At 31.9% G+C, this 19,301-nt stretch overlaps 1 protein-coding gene across 1 annotated transcript; it reads left to right on the forward strand.

Annotated features, from left to right (window-relative positions):
* The first annotated feature begins 6,658 nt into the window (after positions 1 to 6,658).
* On the forward strand, positions 6,659 to 18,734 carry LOC101215609 (polyadenylate-binding protein RBP47). The gene is made up of 6 exons (XM_004145309.3): positions 6,659 to 7,249; positions 8,589 to 9,069; positions 10,722 to 10,801; positions 10,877 to 11,007; positions 16,784 to 16,880; positions 18,192 to 18,734. The coding sequence occupies exons 1-6, from the start codon at positions 6,875 to 6,877 to the stop codon at positions 18,339 to 18,341; spliced, it is 1,314 nt and encodes a 437-aa protein (XP_004145357.2). The 5' UTR covers positions 6,659 to 6,874; the 3' UTR covers positions 18,342 to 18,734.
* The last annotated feature ends 567 nt before the right edge of the window (positions 18,735 to 19,301 follow it).

A 19,301-nucleotide genomic window follows, 5' to 3' on the forward strand; every position in this document is an offset into this window, starting at 1 on the left:
TTAAGAGATATAGAGCATAAGATTAACTTTGTTTGAGTACTCAAATTTGAAATTGACCAACTCTAACAAACCAATCCACAAAAGACAAAAGAGATTTAAAAGCAAGTTGATGAGTTACATTGCTTGCTCACATGTACCTACATGAAAGCTTAATTCCTTGTAATGTTTCCGTCTTACTTGTGTCCAAGAAAGATGGATCTTGGAGAATGTGTATAGATTGTAGGGCTATGAATAAAATTACAACTAAGTATAAACTTTCTATTCCTAGGTTGGATGACATGCTATAGAAGGATTTTGTAGTTGTGGTTTGTTTACAAAAATTGACTTAAAATTTGAAGATCATCAAATAAGAATAATGTATGTTGGAGATGAATGAAACTTTGGAAATCATCAAATTTTGGTATTATAAAAGATAAACTTTTGATTGTCTATTTTTAGTCATTATCGTTAATAATAGGTGTTTGGCTTGAATCAGTAACATCATGTAATATTTCTCTTCATCTGTTTTTATTAGCATGTTCCCATTCTTTTCTAGTTCAACCACCATTTCTTTTTTCTTTTACCAATATCGACCATCATGACTAACATTACATTTGAGTATAATGCTATTTTGGCTGATTGTTTAGAAAATGAACCATATGTTCAATAAAGAAGTCTCCTAGATGACAATCTCATCTTTTGTTTGCTCTTTCATTAATAAGGCACACAAGCATACTATGGTCAAGTTATATATAGTAAAGTAAAATGACATAAAAGGCTGAGTGTTGTTCTCGAGAATCAAATGTTATGGTATAGTTTAGCTATTTAGAGTTTTATCAAATTTGGCTAAGGATTGGAAACCAAATTTGAACTTTTAGTTTTGAAAACAATGACAAATACCAAGGACGAGTGTGAAAAACTAAGAAGTAAAGTGTTTTAGGATGTTAATTTCATTAATTACTTCACTAAATCATATTTATATTATTTATGGAAACTTGTATAAACAATATGGTTACCTTTAGAAACTTAAGGTCAGTTTTTTTTTTTTCAAAAGCAATATTTTCTCATGCAACTTAATTGACAATTAATTTTCTTGAAACCAAATTAAGAAACAGACATAAAGCAAAGTTGTTAAGGACTTTTACTATCAATCTAACAATTAATAATGATTTAATGTGGTAGTTATAGTTAAACATGTAATCCATCCAATTGAACATTCACGTTGACATTTCACTGCTACAAATTTAGTCTTCTTTAATCTACAAAGAAAGTAAAAAAAATATCTACTTTAATGGTGTTTGTCCATTAAATAAGCTGACATCAAGAAAGTTCACCATCAAGAAAAGTGATGGTCAAAACATATCAATAAAAACTCTTCCTTGATCGTCATCAAGGAAACTGAAAAATCCATTAAGAAAATTGTTGTCTTGATGGCCAAAAGATGTAGCAAAAAACCTTGTTCACAAATATATACATGTGTCAGTTAAACTAAGCCTATTTTCTATAATTTCTTCAAATTTTAAAAACTCTAAATCACAAACTTTCAATTCAACTCATTAATGTTGAACACAATAACTAATTTAATTTTGATAAAGTCATTTATTTTAGTTATAATTACAACAGTGAACTTTTAAAAAAGTAATAATTGGAAAACATAATAAAGCTTTAAGAATATTATTAATGAATATCGTGTTTTCTAAACCCGTTAATGAGGGTCTGAATTACATGCTTCATAGAAAATAGTTTTTCTGTCCATCAAGATATCATTTTTTTTAGGGTAATTGTGATGGATGACCATTTGAGGAATAATAATTAAGGATATAACTACGTTTTAAAAAAATTGCAAATATAGCAAAACTATCGCTGACAGACTTGTATCACTAATAGACTTGTATCACCAATTTTTATAACATGGTCTATTAGTGATAGACTCTATCATTGATAGAATTTGACAAATTTTGCTATATTTGCAATTTTTTTAAAATGTTGCTATATACTTAATTATTTTGAATTTAATTGCTAAATTTGCAACTATCTCATTTTTTTTTATGGATATTGCCCATGATGTTATCATCCAAAATTATAATTTTTTTTCTTGATAGACAATGTCCGTCAAAATATCATTTTTCTTGATGGACCTTGTTCATGATATTTTTTTTTGTCTTTGTCCATCAAGAAAATTCTAAATCCATCAAGAAATCCAAAACAAATATATTAATTTTTTTCGATGATGACAATTGCAAATCAAGAAAATTCATTCATCGATGGGCATTGTCTATTAAGAAAACCTATCTAACTTGATGCTCATTGCCAGTCAACTAATATATTGACTTTGAAGTTCATTGTTCATCGAGAAATGATTTTGTTGATGTTTGTGGACCATCAACAAAATTAAGAAAACTTTTTCCATCAAGAAAATAAAAAATTCACATTTTTTTACGTTTTTTCGTATTTCTTCAACAAAATAAAGAGACTTTTCTTGACGTACATGACCACCAAGATAAAATTGTATCAAGAAAAATATTTTTGTTGATGATTTTTTGCAACGACCATAAAAAAATCAAAATTTGTGTGCGTAAAAAAAAACTAAATTTATAGAAGTGTTTATTGAAGATGAATCGATAATAATCAAATCATAACAACATTGAATAACATACTATTCAACAATATAAGTTAAAAGCATGAAATACAAACTTAAATTCGTAAATAAATTCATCAACACCCTAAAACTAAAGAGATCATTGACCTCTAGAAAAACTAAAGTGTTAGGCACTCATAGCTCTCAAGCATATATTTGCATACAAGTTGGAAAGCATATAAACGATAACAAAAAAGGAAAATGAAGCACTACTATCGAAACGCTCTTGAATTTATCGGAAATGTCTTGCTCTTCACTTCATAAATTCGAGACAACCTCTGAAATAAATCCATCATACTTCTTTTCTCTATTTTGCCCTAAAACTTAGTCTAGGGCTTTGTAATGTCATACTTGAGCTTTTGAAAAATCCCTAGGATTTAAAGAGAATTTCCTAAAATAAATGTCTATAAATAAGAAGCCAAGAAAGGATTTTTTTTAGTGCTTTTTAGTCTCCAAATGTTCTTTGCAGTCTTAGGCATTTGGTCCTCGCCAAATTATTGGGATTCCTTGGATTCACCATAGTAATTGACCCTAGGTAAGCTTCACTTGAAGTTTTCACAGTGATGCCCTTATATACCATTTGATCTTATATGAGAGAAAGAGATGAAAGGTTGAAGAGGTTTGAGAGAAATTTAAACTTTTTAATTTGAACTTTGCATTCAGATTGATTCCAATATTGTAAATAAAAGTTATAATATTTAAACTTTAATCCTTAATCTTGTTGATCTTCTTAGATGATCGACCTTTAGCTTGTTGATTGGGTTGGACCGATGTTTGATTTGAACTTGTTGATTAATCTAGATGGGCTTATGACTTGTTGATAACTTGGATCAACATGGCTTGTTGATCATCCTAGGTTGATCTCTTGCTTGTTAATTATCTTGGATCGATAATTTGTAGAAGTTTTCCTTAGGCCTAAATTGAATTGGACCACAGATCCGAGAAGCATTAATTACTTAATTTACTACCATTTTTAATTTCATGCTAGTCGCGCTAATAGCCAAATTTATTGATAGTTTTTTGGACTTAATCTCCGTTGAATCAATAATTGTAATGAGATGACTAGAAAAGTGACGTGATATTTTTAGTTTGCCCTTTTTTATTTTCCGATCAAATAAAGCTTTTGTTGCGATGACATGTAAAAATTTGATTACTCAAAGCATGTTTTTTTTTCAATGGTGTATTTCATTTTAGAGTAAATTTCTTAGTAAAAATTGTTTCTCTTTCAAACGTAAGGTTATTATGTTTATTTATTTATTTAAATTCAAACATTAGTTTATTAGTTAATTATTGAGACCATGTCTCTCTTTTTATCACTAGGCTAATCTATGATGATTAAGATAACTCCTTTTAAATTTTACTTTGATCTAATTTTTAGTCCACTTCTTTAGAGGACAACAATTTACCCCTTTTTTCTTCTTTAACTAATTTTTTTTTGTACAAATATAAATTCAGTTGTCTCAACTTAAATATTGAACTAATAACTGTATCATTTTAAAATTCAACGTTTACTTCCATAAGTATATTCATTTAAGATTTCAACTATTTTAATAAGTATCACTTAATGTTTTTAAATAATTATTATCCAAAATTGGATTAATAATTTTAAATAAAAATTTTGTTCCGTAACTTGTTGTGATCTTCTTTTCAAATACATGGTTCAAGTCCTTTGGAATTTAGGAGTACTTTTATGTCATTTTTACTTAGAAATAACCTATTAGCCCGCCGATTTGCTATTTAAAAACAAACGTCAAAGATAAAAGAGGTAAATGATCATGAAAAACAATACAAAATTAAGTCTTAACTCTAGAAAACAAATTTTAGGTTATTTTTCTTCTCGTGAAGCTAAGCGTAATAAATGAATGGTAGGACTTAGTTAATTAAATTTGTTGTCTTTTACTAATATTCCACACGAAAAGAACTGTGATTCTGCTCCTAAATCCATAATTTTCACTAGCCCAAATAGGTATTCAATCAGGTTACGTTTGATTATTACTTGAGATCCATACCATCTTTTCTACTAACTTTCCATCATTTACCAAGTATAAATATTAATGACCATTTCTCTCTTCATTCTTTCTAGTTCATTTAAGTTTTTTTGGGATCCATCAAAATTCTTCTAACATTATTATCTCATTAAATCAAATAAATGTAATCTTTGTTTGAAAATGGTTATTTTTTTAATCTGTTTATATAAATAACTCTTCTTCCTCTAGAAAAGATTACAATGATGTGTTTTTCTAAATTGAAATTTGCCTCACTATTTTATTCTTCTTAACATTTTAAAACATTTTGAATTTTTTGAACATACAATTTTGAATTAAGTGAATAAATATGTTAAAGAGTGTTGCAATTAAAAATAAAAATATAGAAAGGAATATTGTAGCAATCAACATACATATATTATATATGTATATATCTCAGCATTTGTTGAAATCATGTGTGGACCATTATTACCAAATTAAGAGCAATAAATTCCCAATAACTGTGTATTTGAAGAAACAAAATGGTTAATTAGTCAAATTCAATATAATAATTTTTTTTTTTTACGGAAGCAGTAATTTCCATTTCCACACACACATTGATACAACAACTTATAATATTGTGAAGAAAAAATTTAACCCATTTGGGTATAAATTAGAGTTAAAAAGACAATGATTAAATGACACTAAAAAACACGTTCATAATAATAAGAAAAACAAAAAGCCTTGAGTGGACCCTACACGATAAATGGGTCCCACATCTAAGACGGAGAGGACGACGGCATCAACGCGTTACTACGGACGTCGCTTCCACGGAACGGACACTCCGCCGGAGTATATTCAATTTCCATCTACTTGTCAAACATTTCTTTATCTCCATAATTTCCATTTCTTTTTTTTCATCTTATTCATTTCTTCTTATCATTTGCTTTTTAAATATACAAATAAATGTTCTCCTCCTTTTATTATATTTATAAATAAATTTTGTAAATTAATCACCTTAATTGACATCAAACATAATAAAGAAAAATGTTTTCCATAGATTTTGATATGTATGGATCTAGATATTGCAAAAAGTAATAAAAAACACATATTATTAAAAATAAGAAATAAAACTTATTTTGAATCTAGTCTATTTAGTTTCTAAATTTCAAAATGTTACAACTTTAAGTTTGATATTTGAGTTTAGTTTCAATTTAATCTATGAATTTTAGAAAATTATACTTTAAAACTATTTTTTTTACTTAATGCTATTTGTTAGTGTCAAGATTTAAAATTAGTTTAAAATAACTAAAAATAATATAATTAATTATGTTTCTTTTTTGTTTTAAATTAATTCAAACAAATTTAGAGACATTTTGTTAAAAATTGAATGAACTATTTAGTAAAAAAGTGTAAATATTCAAATATAACATGTAAAGTGAAACATAACACAAATTTATCAAGTTCAAAATTTAAGGACAAAAATAAAAACTAGGGAGATACCAAAAATATATTTTTCAAATTTAACTTTAGTAAGCTTTTATTATTACTCTATTTGTTGTCTATTAATGATTGGATAGGAGTAAATCAATATAAGTAATGGAATTAAAATGAAAAACATAAACAAAAAATTTATTTCAAACATGTATTAAATGGTTATTAGGGATAAAACAAGGACGTTAGACTCTACAATAATTATAAACAATAGTTAGAATCAAAAGATATTAAATGAAGGAACTATAATCTATTTAATTATGATAATGATTTAAATTATAGTAATTAATTATGATTAGATAAGTACTTAGATGACAAATTAAAGAGAATGGTTTAAAATATATTATTATTAGTTTTGAATTAGAAACAATATTTAGGGCAAAAATTACTCTGTCCTTCTTCTTTGTCTTGACTCAGGTTTTTGAAATATGTTTTTTATTAGAACTTTTGCTTTTGAATGAATACTTAACGGTGTAAATTTTCCGGTGAACCACCGAGATCCACCACCGTCATCGCCGCCGCCGCAGCCCCATAATATTATTTTATTGGAAACGCTAACGTTCACAATAAAACCTCTTTCTCATTCCCCATTTCCTCCTCTTTCTCTCTCTCTTTCTCTCTAGTCTTCATTCAGCAGCCTCTCTCTCTTTTTTTTCTCTCTCTCTCTCTCTCCCTCTCCAACCTGGTCTTGTTCCTTCAAATCTAACCAGGGCCGTCGTCGCTCGGATATTTCGCCGGAGAGAGAGAGAAAAGCGAAGGAGGCGGAGACGGAGACGGAAACAGAGTGACTTTGGAGATCATGGCTCAGCCTTCAAACGGTGCCGATCTCAATCCCCAGGCTCCTCATCCTCACCACCAATGGTTTCAACAACAACAACAGTATCAGCAGCAATGGATGGCGATGCAGTACCCTGCCGCCGCCATGGCCATGATGCACCAACAGCAGATGGTGATGTATCCTCCTCAGCATTATATGGCGTATTCTCACCATCCTTATCAACAGCAACAACAGCAACAACAGCAGCCGTCGTCGCAACAGCAGCAACAGCATGCTCAGTCGCAGAGACCTCGTAGACAGGGGTCAACGGACGAGGTTAAGACGCTTTGGATTGGTGACCTTCAGCCTTGGATGGACGAGACCTACCTCAATAATTGTTTCGCTCACACCGGCGAGGTCTAAACTTACTTGTCGTATTGAGCTTTTATTTTTCACGTCTCTCTACCTCTAATTGTTGTTCGAGTTTCTGTAGATCGTTTCGAGACTTTCTGCAAGGAGATCGATCGGATTTCTTTATCTTTTCTTGTGCTTTTGCGTTCTCGAATTGATTTGAACTCTGTGAATCTGTGGTTGTTGACATTATTGTTGCTGCATCTTATATTGTTCTGAAACTGGTTTGGTGGTCCAATACGAGTCTAGCCAATGTGAGAAGACTTGTTACTAAAGAGGGGACGAGTCTTAGACCGATTTATTGTTGTATGAACATTTCTCTTTTTGCTTCCGTTAACTCAAGATGGGCTAGGACTAGGACTAGTAATTTTCATTTTCATTTTCATTTTCATTTTAGAATGTGCTTTACTATACCTCTGTCTTTGTTTTGACACTTCAATTATTCTTGATATCTTAATGATGGAGACAATTAGGCACAAGTAAATTAAGTGCAATGAGTGACATTTGATTCACAACTAGGTAATTGCTATTTTCATACATAAGCAATTTAGATGATCAGAACTCAGGATGTTTAGCACTAAGAGTCATGATCTGGTCATTTGGAATAATATGGAATAGTTGGAATTGTAACTTTGATTTTTTAGATGCTAAAGACATGGCTATTTCCTACTTCATTCACAACCTTTGCTAGGCCATTAAATTTTTTGTTTCCTTCCTCATGATTCATGAAATGCATATTGTTTTAAATCAAAACATCTACGTTTAGTTTAAATTGAAATAACGTGTGTTCTTTTCTGTGTTTCTTGTCTTAAAATATCTTGCTGCTGAATTTTTTTTCATACACTGTATGATTGGTCTTCAGTGTCATCAAATATTCTTTTGAAGGAATTGGTGTATAGTAATGTATAAGTATGACTGTATGATTACCATTTTTTTTACTTCACCTGTGCAGAATTTTTGGGTGACATTTTCTTCCTTGTATATCTTGGTCAATGTCTATATGAATACCAGACTGTTAGGTTTGGATCTTAGTTGAAGTTTCATATGTTCTTTTGGGCTTCGGTTTCGAAGCTTTTCTGTAACTATTCTCTTGGTAACATTGTACTTAGTTGGAATGGAACCCCTTCCTTTAGTAGGGGTGTTTTGGTGGACTGGCTTTTTTCTATGTCCTTTTATTCTTTCATTTTTCTTCTTAGTGAAAGTTGTTGTGTATATGAAAAAAAGTATGGATACCTCCAGACCGTCTTTTATATTTCCCCTTGTCTAAATCAATGTCCATCTAGACCATCATTTTTGGTCTTCAGTTGACTAAACTGTTTCTCTTCTTTTGCTTCATAACACGCAGGTTTCCTCTGTTAAGGTTATATGCAATAAGCAAACTGGTCAATCGGAGGGCTATGGTTTTGTTGAGTTCTTCTCGCATACGACAGCCGAAAAAGTATTGCAGAATTATAATGGTACTATCATGCCTAATACAGAGCTGCCTTTCCGTCTCAATTGGGCAACCTTTAGTGCAAATGATAGGCGACCAGACACTGGTTCTGACCTATCAATATTTGTTGGTGACTTGGCTGCCGATGTGACTGATGCTATACTGCAAGAAACTTTTTCTAGTAGATACACATCTGTTAAAGGCGCAAAGGTGGTTATTGATTCAAATTCAGGTCGTTCAAAAGGTTACGGCTTTGTCAGGTTTGGTGATGAAAATGAAAGGACAAGGGCTATGACTGAAATGAATGGGATTTATTGTTCAAGTAGACCCATGCGCATTGGTGTTGCAACACCAAAGAAAGCATCTGGATATCAACAAGGTTACGCTTCACAAGGTTAGTCTTTGTTCTTCTGGCATCACTGTTGGGTGGTGTTTCTAAGAAAATTGAAAATCTAGAAATCATCATATCTCAGACTTAATGAATGAATGATCTCATGTACCGTTATCCCTAGCACACACACCTAACAAAAAGGCAATAAAAATGCAGAACCCAAAAATATACACACAATTTACCATTCAAATTGTCTTGTTTTCAAGCAACAAGATTAGTAAATGAAAAGATGATGGTTATTATAGAAGTTTGTCATGTACAGCAGTAGAATTCTTGGCGATGGTACTTCTGACAGTTTATTACTCCGTTCTGCTAGTTTTATGAAATTACTTCAGCCACAAAAGGGTTGATGGTACTGAGGCTAGGGTCTTACTTTATTTATGTATTTTCTGGAATTCTATATTCCATTGATATATCTTTGCAATACAGGTTGAACACTTTTAGAATATGAAATCTCTTATATTAACACTTTTCAAGATTTTTCATTATTTATCCAATGCTTCTTTTCCCCACTAAATCTTCCCCTCTAAATGCTGAACCATCTCAACATTTTTGATTTTCGAGTCCATTGATGAATCTATCATTCTGTTGGTCTGGTCATGCTTTTTGGCACATTATTCTTTATTTTTGGAAATCCATGTTGGATTGTATAGTAACTTTTCTGGTGCTGGTTTTTCTTGGATGGAGAATTTCTTTTTCATTTTATCTTTTCCCTCCTGCTGCAATGATGAGTGAAGCGTCATTTTCCAAGAAATTTAGTGAACGAGTGTACTGGCCAGTATTAATGTTGTTGGCTGTTTGCCAACTAGGAGAAGAAGACTAGAACTAGAAGTGATTGATGTTTTCCATTGGCAGGAGGAGGATCCTGATCATCTTTTGTGAGTTGGAACTTGGCAGTTTGTTTATTCCTTGTGGAGTCGGCTTTTAAAGGTTTGGGGTTGTGGTGGGTAATAGGAATTGTCGCTCTAGCCTCTATGTTGGAAGAGATACTGATGAACTCTTCCTTTCGTGATAAAGGAAGAGTCATTTGACAGGCTTGCTCTTTTTCTATATTTTGGGGAGTATGACTTGAGAAGAATAGTAGAGTTTTTAGAAAGATCGAGAGGTCTTTTGAGAACGCGTGGGAGGTTGTGAGGTTTATTAATGTGTTCATAAATTAGTCTTTCTGTAGTTTTCAGCATGGTGTTATTTTCTGAATTGAAGTCTGTTTATGTAGTTGTTAAGGACTACTTTTGCAGTCTTGTTTTTTTTTTCCTTTTTTTTTTTGTATGCACTTATGAATTGTTTCATTTCTCTCCATGAAAGCTTGGTTTCTTATCTAGAAAAAGGTTTGATATTTTAATATGATACGGGCATGGTTCTTTAGGCATCTGCCCCAGTGATATTTTCTTCTTCACAAATGGGTTTTAGACATAAGCATAAGGAACATGGAACGGGCTTCTACTTCTTGTGGAGAAGATGTTCTACTAATTTATTGTGAAGTTATAAGGTGTAAATGTTATTTTTTTTCTGTTGAAGGAAACGGGCCTCTTTATTGATATAAGGTGTAAATGTTATTAAAAGGTAATTTTTGGGTTTTCATTTTGTATGTTAGATGGATGGTTGAGTCTGATGCCAATTTCTGTCTTCTTTTATTTTTATTTTATTTTATTTAGCTTTGGTACTGGCCGGTGGACATCCCAATGGCATGGCTGTTCAAGGTTCACAATCAGACAGCGAGTCAAACAACACGACTGTTAGTTTATCCCTCCCCGTCTCATGTTAATTTTCTTTCTTCCAATACATACCTAACTAACTTGTGGTACCTCAGATATTTGTTGGTGGTCTCGATTCTGATGTTAGTGATGAAGATCTGAAGCAAGCTTTCTCTAAGTTTGGTGACGTTGTCTCTGTGAAAATTCCAATTGGAAAAGGATGTGGATTTGTGCAATTTGCTAACAGGTATTTTTCTTCTTTTTCTGTCGTCAAACATGCAGCTGCCAGCTAATCTTTATATCTTAAAAGTAATTAGTGAAATGAGAAGGTCACTGCTCAGGCACAAGTTGGATTGACCCATGAATAGTGGTCAGTTTTGGCTTGCCGTAGTAGTTGGCCATATTGGGTCTAAGATTTATGACCTATGTGCCTGTGACTCTTAGGATATTTTGATTAGGTAACTTGCTTTTCTAGAAAATTTGTAGGCATGTATTTATTTTATTATAATAATTGTAGCTATATGTTTTTAGAAAGTAATGGCAAGTGGAATGTTTTAAAAAAACCAAATTGACTTAGTCACTTGATAGAAATCACCTCTCTTTCTCTCTCTTAATTTTTAAATATATATTATATTAAAAAGAAACTTTTTTGTTGTAAGCACCGATTTACTTAATTGATAATTAATTATTAACCTTGCCATTAAATGTTACTTCTTGTTTTTTGGTTGAATACATATCTGTTTCCTATAAAAAAAACGTTGTTAATAATTCCAATAATCATGGTAATCAGTCATTGACAGGGGTTTTATTCTTTACCCTATTTAATATTATAATTTTTTTGTTATTTCCATATTAATTATTTTTGCTAAATATATATGTGTATTTTTACAATAGGTGGGTGGGTCTGAGAGCTTTAACCTTGAGATAATTGTATATTTGGGTTGATTGAGCTATGCTCATTTTGCTATATTCTTGCGATATTTGATATTCATTCTATTGATATTTTCAAGATACCCTTAAAAGTAAGCACAGATGCCTGCATAGACAGCTAAAAAAAAGTAGAATTTTAAGTCAAAACTCTTCAGAACATTTCAATCCATATTAAATCCGATTAATTTTTTGTATAAAAAATGTTCATAGCAAAAAGATAAAAGAAAATAACAGGGAGTGTACTAGGCCTATCACGAGGAGTTATTCTTGGCCTTTTGTTAGAGGATAGGCTCAAACCTACTGGGAGCGTAGGCCAGAACCAAGCTGTACAGTTCTTAATGAATGGCTTGGTCAACTTGTTTGTTCACACTATGAACGGTCATCTTAACATGTGAAAGGTTATAATTTCTTGCAACTTACCTGGTTTATTAGAAACTTTGGAAGTTTTATAGAACTCATATCTTGTCAATCCAGAGCGAGTTTTTACTAATTATTTTTCGATCAGATTAGTCCAGTACTAATTGTTTCAAGGTTGTGCTATCAAGCAATTAGAACTTGTACCAAGAGTGAAATTGTGGATGGACATTTTAGTACTTACTTTCTTAGTCCGTGGCTCTCGCATGGATGGTTTCCTTGATAATTTTATTTGTTTTCTTTTTTGATTGGAAGAAAATAAATAATCAAGGAACAACAAAAAGGCCTGGAATGTGAGAAATTCTCTTTCCCCTTCCGTAGTAGAAGGATTATACTAGTTGAGTTGCTATGGAAGAAGAATAGTTACAACATATATAGCATAAGGCTCTCTCCAAATTGAAGCTGTAACTTGGCACTAAGGTCAGATGCGGTTGTTTATTCTTTAATCATACAACAAGCTACCTTTGCACGGTGCCTAAAATGCACATTACTGAATATTATTAGGGGAAGAAATAATGAAAGCCGTTTTATTTCTTTGAGAAATCTTCTGTCCTAAAAAACTTGGCTGAGATATTCTGATCAAGCTTGGTCACCGGGTTTTATGAAAAAAATTGCCAAATCTGCAAGATTACAAACTTAGTCTTCCAATTTTGTAAATGTACCATCATTTTGGTTAAAACAAGATGTTAAAGCTGATAAACCTCCCCTCGATGTGTTGCCTATGCGCTAAAGATGAGGAAACTTTGGATCACTTATTCCTACATTGTCCCTTCACAAGAAAAGCTTGGAACACGCTGTTTGGTATTTTCGACTTGGAGTTTTGCCTTCCTAGCAAGATTGATAGATGGATGATTGAAGGTCTTAATATTAGAGGTTACAGCCCTAAAGGAAACATCTTATGGAAATGTGCGTCGCGTTCCCTTTTGTGGAGCATTTGGAAAGAAAGGAATAGCAGAATTTTTGAAGATAGATTTAATTCTTTTGATTCTTTTTGGACTGTGGTTCAACACACAGCCTCTTGGTGGAGTACGAATTACACCAAACACTTTTGTAATTATAGCCTTTCTATGATTTTCAACAATTGGAAGGCCATTATGTCCTAGCTCTTTAGCTTCTTCCGGGGAGGGCCCTCTTGTCCCTCGCCCTTAGGATGTTCTGTTTTGTTATATGAATATACTTGTCTCTTATAAAAAAAAAAGCTGATAAACCTGAAAACTTGCAATCACTAGGTTTCATGTGGGCTGTAAAGTTTATTCTAGATTATTCACAGGCGTCATTTTATAGGATTGGATGCCCTTTTTATAGAGGCGCTCCTTTTTGTAGGCTGGTTTTTTGAACCCATATATTATTTCATTTTATTTTCAATAAAAGGTTGTTTCTTATAAAATAAAAGACACTCCACTCCAACTTTGAGTTGTGGGAGAGCTAAGCCAAACCCATTGTCTAATAATTAATCAAAGATATTCTTTCTAAAGGAATGAATTTGTTCTTTCATTTCCCCTTCCCCTTCAAGAATTTGTTTGCCCGAAGAAGTTGATCATTCTTCTTTTCTTTTCTCTTTTTGGAATGCTTTTAATGGTTTAAGTTTGCAATAATTCGTTGATTGCTCATATGGGATAGATTTCAGTGCAAGGTTGGTGCTGGTGGCTGTCCGTATTCTTTTAGGCCCCTATTGTTTATATAATAGGTAGACAACAAACTTGGAAAAGGAAAAATTCATATTCCCAAATGAGGCTAGTTTTAATTACAACCATACAAGTGACATCCATGGATTTTGAGGTACACATGGAGAAGAGTCATCGTGGCCAAATTTGGCTCTTACCCATGGATACTTGGCTGGATTCATTTTCTTTGCACCTCGTCTAAAGTTCCTTGGAAATCTATTCTTAAGCATAAGGATCGAACAAGAGCTTGATGCCCAACAACTCTTCCACCAGCTTTTGACTGGACCTTTGGATCAGAAGTAAAATACTATTCAAGTTGTTTCATGCTTCTTAGATCCTTCTCTCCTTCCAACAGGGCATGAGATACATGGAACACTCCGCACATAATTACAATCTCAACATTCGAAGATAACTCTTTCTGGAGGAAGCTTTCACTCAGCGTGGGCTCCCCTAACAGATTTACTATCATCATCTCACTTTCCAGATGATCCAGATGGCTCCTAGAACTAGAACCTCGCAGCTTCTGCTTGGTTTGCTTCCTCTTCAATGAACTGATTAAAAAAACAAGCTTGTTTTTGCTCTCTTTGTAGTGTTCAGTGGACTTACACATGCAAGTTCGTGAAAAAAATTGAGTTTTGATAGGAAATTAATCTCGAGAGCATTCTATTAACAGACAAGATGATGCCGAATCGAAATCCAACATGAGATCTCTCTAGGATGGTGTATCTTATCTTATGCATGCAAGGGATAGACACACGAGGCAACCTATTCCTCAATTGTCCCTTTGCCAACAATACTAGTCCTATTTTCTATCTTCCTTCAAATGTTACATAGCAACGAATTGACAACGGCTGACTGCTGAGTGTGTTTTCTGAAAATGGTTATGAGATTAAAATATTCCATATTTTGTAGTTGTTTAATCTATAAGTTATTTGGATGAAGAAATTATAAAATGCTTTGATGAATTCTTTTCCTTCTAGTTTCAAGCAAGCTAGTCGAATTAAGATAATAAGTTTGAAATACAATAGAATGATTAGAATCTATTCGAGGTTCCATCTCAAAATCAATTGGCAATGAGAGGAGTAGCCCATCTGTCTTATAAGAAGTGCGAGTCCCTTTGGTTTTTCCAACTTGAGATTCTCAACATCTCAACATGCCCCCTAAAGATGGTGCCTCTTTGGGTTCAACAACGTGAGATTCTCAACATCTTAACGTAATCCTTCTTAACCTCGGACATTCAATAAGGCTTCGTCTTTAGACTTTAACAACCCCTATCACAATCCTTTGCTCTAAGCTATGCTATATTTTGTATGAAGGAATAAAAGAAAACTGTAAAATCCTCATGGAAATACTTAAGTCACAAATGTCACTAATTATGGATGACATATTACCTCTTCTCATCGAAAAGCTTCACAACAGTACCAGAGTACGTTAGACCCAATTAAGTGGCTATAGTTGTAGATATAAATAAAAAAGATACATTAGTAGGTGTTTAAACAAATATTACACTATGTTCATGGGTTATTAGTAGGTGTTTAAACAAATATTTAGCTTAGGATATTATGATTTGTTCTCTCATCCAATTACATGTATTGCAACTGAGTCTTTCCAACTATCATGAGTTGACCTAGTGTTAAAAAAGGAGACAATGTCTCAATAGCTAACTAAGTGATTATGAGTTCATTCCATGATGGTCACTTGTGTAGGAATTAATTTTCTACGAGTTTCCTTGGCACTCAAATGTTATAGGGTCAGGCGGATTGTCCGTGAGATTCATCAAGGTGTGCGTAAGCTAGTCCAGACACTCACGGATTAAAAAAATGCAAATGAGTCTTTCCAAAAACAATAAGTAATGTGGGTACTAGTGCATAGTTCATGACCTATCTGAAAACTAATGGTCAAAGAATAGTTTGACTGATGTATTATTTCTCATAACTTCACAACAGGTTTCAAAGAGTATTTATAATAACTTGAAAAAACAATAGGTGGATTTGTCAGTGGACACAATGTCAATCATGATGTCACAAAAATATATCCGACAAAAAGGCAGTTACGAAAACATGAAGGAAAATAATGACACAAGAATTGATAACCCAGTTCGGTGCATAATCACCTTTGTTTGGGGGTCAGTGTGTCTAGGGAATGAAACTTTATTATATAAAGAGTTTAACAATTACAATGAAAATGCTTATCTGAAAGACTCATTTTTCAGGAACTCCCATATAGCTTGCTTTTCAATGTTTCAACTTAGGCTCCCCCTAAGCTTGAGCTCCCTCACTTTCACAGTATGCTTCTTCAAGCGTTGTATGAGATTCCCTCGATACAATATGTTTAGGTTCCCCCTAAGAGTGAGATCCTCTCACATTCATTCTATTTAGGCTCCCCTAAGAGTGAGATCCTCTCACATTCACTCTATTTAGGCTCCCCTAACTACAATATCAATATTGAACTCCTCTCGAGTTCTACAATGGCTGCTGAACCAAATAGTTTCAGCGACAAGCACAAGAATTTTTCACTATCAACATGTGAAGGTTGAGGCTAGACAATCCCTAAGCTCAAAACATTCAAGCACACTTTTTTGATGAAGCGTCTAACCTTAAAAAGAATAGAGTAGTATATATATATATATATATATGGCTAGCTTATAGAATATTAATCTAAGAGATAATAAATATTATTTGTAGGAGAATAAAGGCTAAGGATATGCAGGAGAATCAATCCTACATGAAATATGCACAAATCAATCTTTCATATATGGAAAAATTATTTTGTTGATGCAGTGGCCCCAATGTTTGTTGTCATGTTGTCTAGCTATTACTCAAATTTTTCCTTTAATAAAATCAGCCAACCAATACATTAATATAACTCTTAATACAAATGATTAACTAATTTATAACAGAAACCATAACAAATATTAACAATATATACATATTTTCATACATCTTTTGTAGAAATATTAACTGTATAATAGAAACCATAATACTATCTTCTTACATCTTTTCTTCCTTTTTGTAGAAAGAATGCTGAGGATGCAATACAGGGACTGAATGGAACAGTTATAGGGAAGCAAACTGTTCGTCTTTCTTGGGGCCGAAGTACAGGGAACAAGCAGGTTTGTTTATATGCTTTTTACTCGTCTTATGAATACTTTTGGATTATTAGCTGTTAACATATGACCTAGGACCTTTAGAAAACAAGAGTAGAAATGAGATTTGATGACTATGCATATAGAACTAGCAACTATGACACTTATATGGCGTGGGGATATATATATCTGACCTTTCCACTTTTCTTCTCTATTTAAAAATTACATTTGTTGATTTCATCTTAGATATTTTGATACTCCAATATCTGATGAACCTGCAGACCAACTTTGAATATATGTCAAGCATTTATTGGATAAAAGGAATAATGAATGTAGAAAGAAATACAGGGAAATTTATAAATTTAGAGAGTAAAAATATTGAACTTGTTTCTTAAGCTAATAAACGTAATGAAGTTACGAACATTGATTTTTTGGACAGTCTACTTGATGTTGAATCATCTAGAGATATGTATATGTAGGTTTTTTTTCCTTCTTTTACAAATCTTTTGACCGTCATGAGGCACTGCATCATACTGTTTGTAATCAGTTTCTTCAACCTATTGGTTTAATTGTTCACATTTCATCACTTGTTTCACACTCTGCACCATTGTCAGTCTGGCATCAGAACTTTGACCTCTTCTCCTAGCAGCAATAGTTGTAGCCTTTTTCTTAGATATCATGAAAATATTTTTTTGAGGGTATTTTACCTTCCAAAGCCTTTGAAGACAAACTACAAATATTTTATAGTATGTTTGGTAAAACAATTTACACGTTTGATAGGTAGTTTGGATTTTGTTTTTGAAAACTGTTATCGTATTATCCAAACAACACAAATTCTAAAAACAGTATTTTCAACGTTTTCTGAACTAGGAATTTGAAATTTTAATATGTAAAATTGTCTTAAAAAAGCTTAAAAAATATTAATAAATTAAATATAGTAGTTTATGTTATAAATTGAATTATTTTTGCTAAATGAAATATCAATTATATAATATATTATAAATTATATATTACAAAATGATAACTATACAAAAGTTTCACTAATCAATTAATAATGATTTATATTATATAATATTTAGCTAGTAACTACAATATAGTTTGTCAAAAACACTACAAACACATTCTGAACAAGTGTTTAAATTGGAATGTAATTTCTAAATCTTCAACCAAACAAATATTTGAAAAGAATTTTATTTTCATTAAATCCCTTGTTTCCAAAACTCCTACCAAACAAGTCCTTTTTTTTCTTTTTCTTTTCCTCTTCTCATTTCTCTTTTTCGTTTGGGAAAAAGAAAATATTTTTATCATTTTTCAAAATACTTAATTTAATATTGGCAGTGGAGAGGTGATTCAAATAACCAATGGAATGGTGGACGTTATGGTGGGCAAAGCTATGGTGGATATGGTGGCTATTACTCTGTACCACAGCATCAGGACCCAAACATGCATCCCACAGCTGCTGCTGCTGCAGTTAATGGCTCATCTTGAGAAGAGAAGAATATGGCCATTCCCACCATTGAACTGAAAATCTGAGCATTCAAAACACCAATCTCTTAGCTACAAATATATAATATATCTATATATATATATATTGACTTGGTATTAGAGAGAACTTATTTAAGTTGTGGTTAGCTGGATCTTTTATTTGAATAATCATATGGCTTGATAACATTTATTACTTCCTTGCGTGAGAGTCTTTTAGACTGCTTGTAGGCTTTAGCTCATCTGAACAATTTTGGGGTATCTGGGTGGATTTTTCTTGTCTTAGTGGGTATTTTTTATTTTTTATTTTTTATTTAAGTTTTAATTTACAGATCATAATTATATTACTACTACTACTACTATTATTATTTCATTTGTAGTATAGATGCTTTAATTGAACCTCATAATCCTAATGGCATGGAATTCTTAGTTCTCTACAGAATTATCGTATTTGTTGTAGTTACTTTTGATTTCATGCAGGTCCAGCATTGGATGCTTTCTCAAATAAATGAGGTTTTTTCAATTATTAGTTTTTTCTTTTTAATATACTTTTTTTTCCAGAAATTTTCTACTTGTTGGGACTAGTGAGAGCTATATCCTTCTTGAGTTAAAATTATACGAGATTCATTCCATTTTAAATCTCTTTTACTTCTAAATTTTTTTAAAGAAAATTATTACAAAGTGGAAAATATTTTGAAATATTTATAAAATATAGTAAAATTTTTATAATTATAAATTTTATGTTTTGAAAATAACTTAGTTTAGTTTGGTAAGTTCGAAAATGTTTCATTTTTAAAACTAATTTTGTTCACTGAAATTTTAGAATACATTTGTTTTAAGATTTGTGGGCGAGTGGTTTATTAATAATGAAATGATAAACCAAATGGGAATTAATGAGCAATAAAAGCTAAAGCAAAAGATAAAAAAATTAGTGTACTAAAAATTTCGTATTGTTTCATTTTTTAA

This window comes from Cucumis sativus, chromosome 2, assembly GCF_000004075.3.
Source record: "Cucumis sativus cultivar 9930 chromosome 2, Cucumber_9930_V3, whole genome shotgun sequence".
Lineage (NCBI taxonomy): Eukaryota > Viridiplantae > Streptophyta > Magnoliopsida > Cucurbitales > Cucurbitaceae > Cucumis > Cucumis sativus.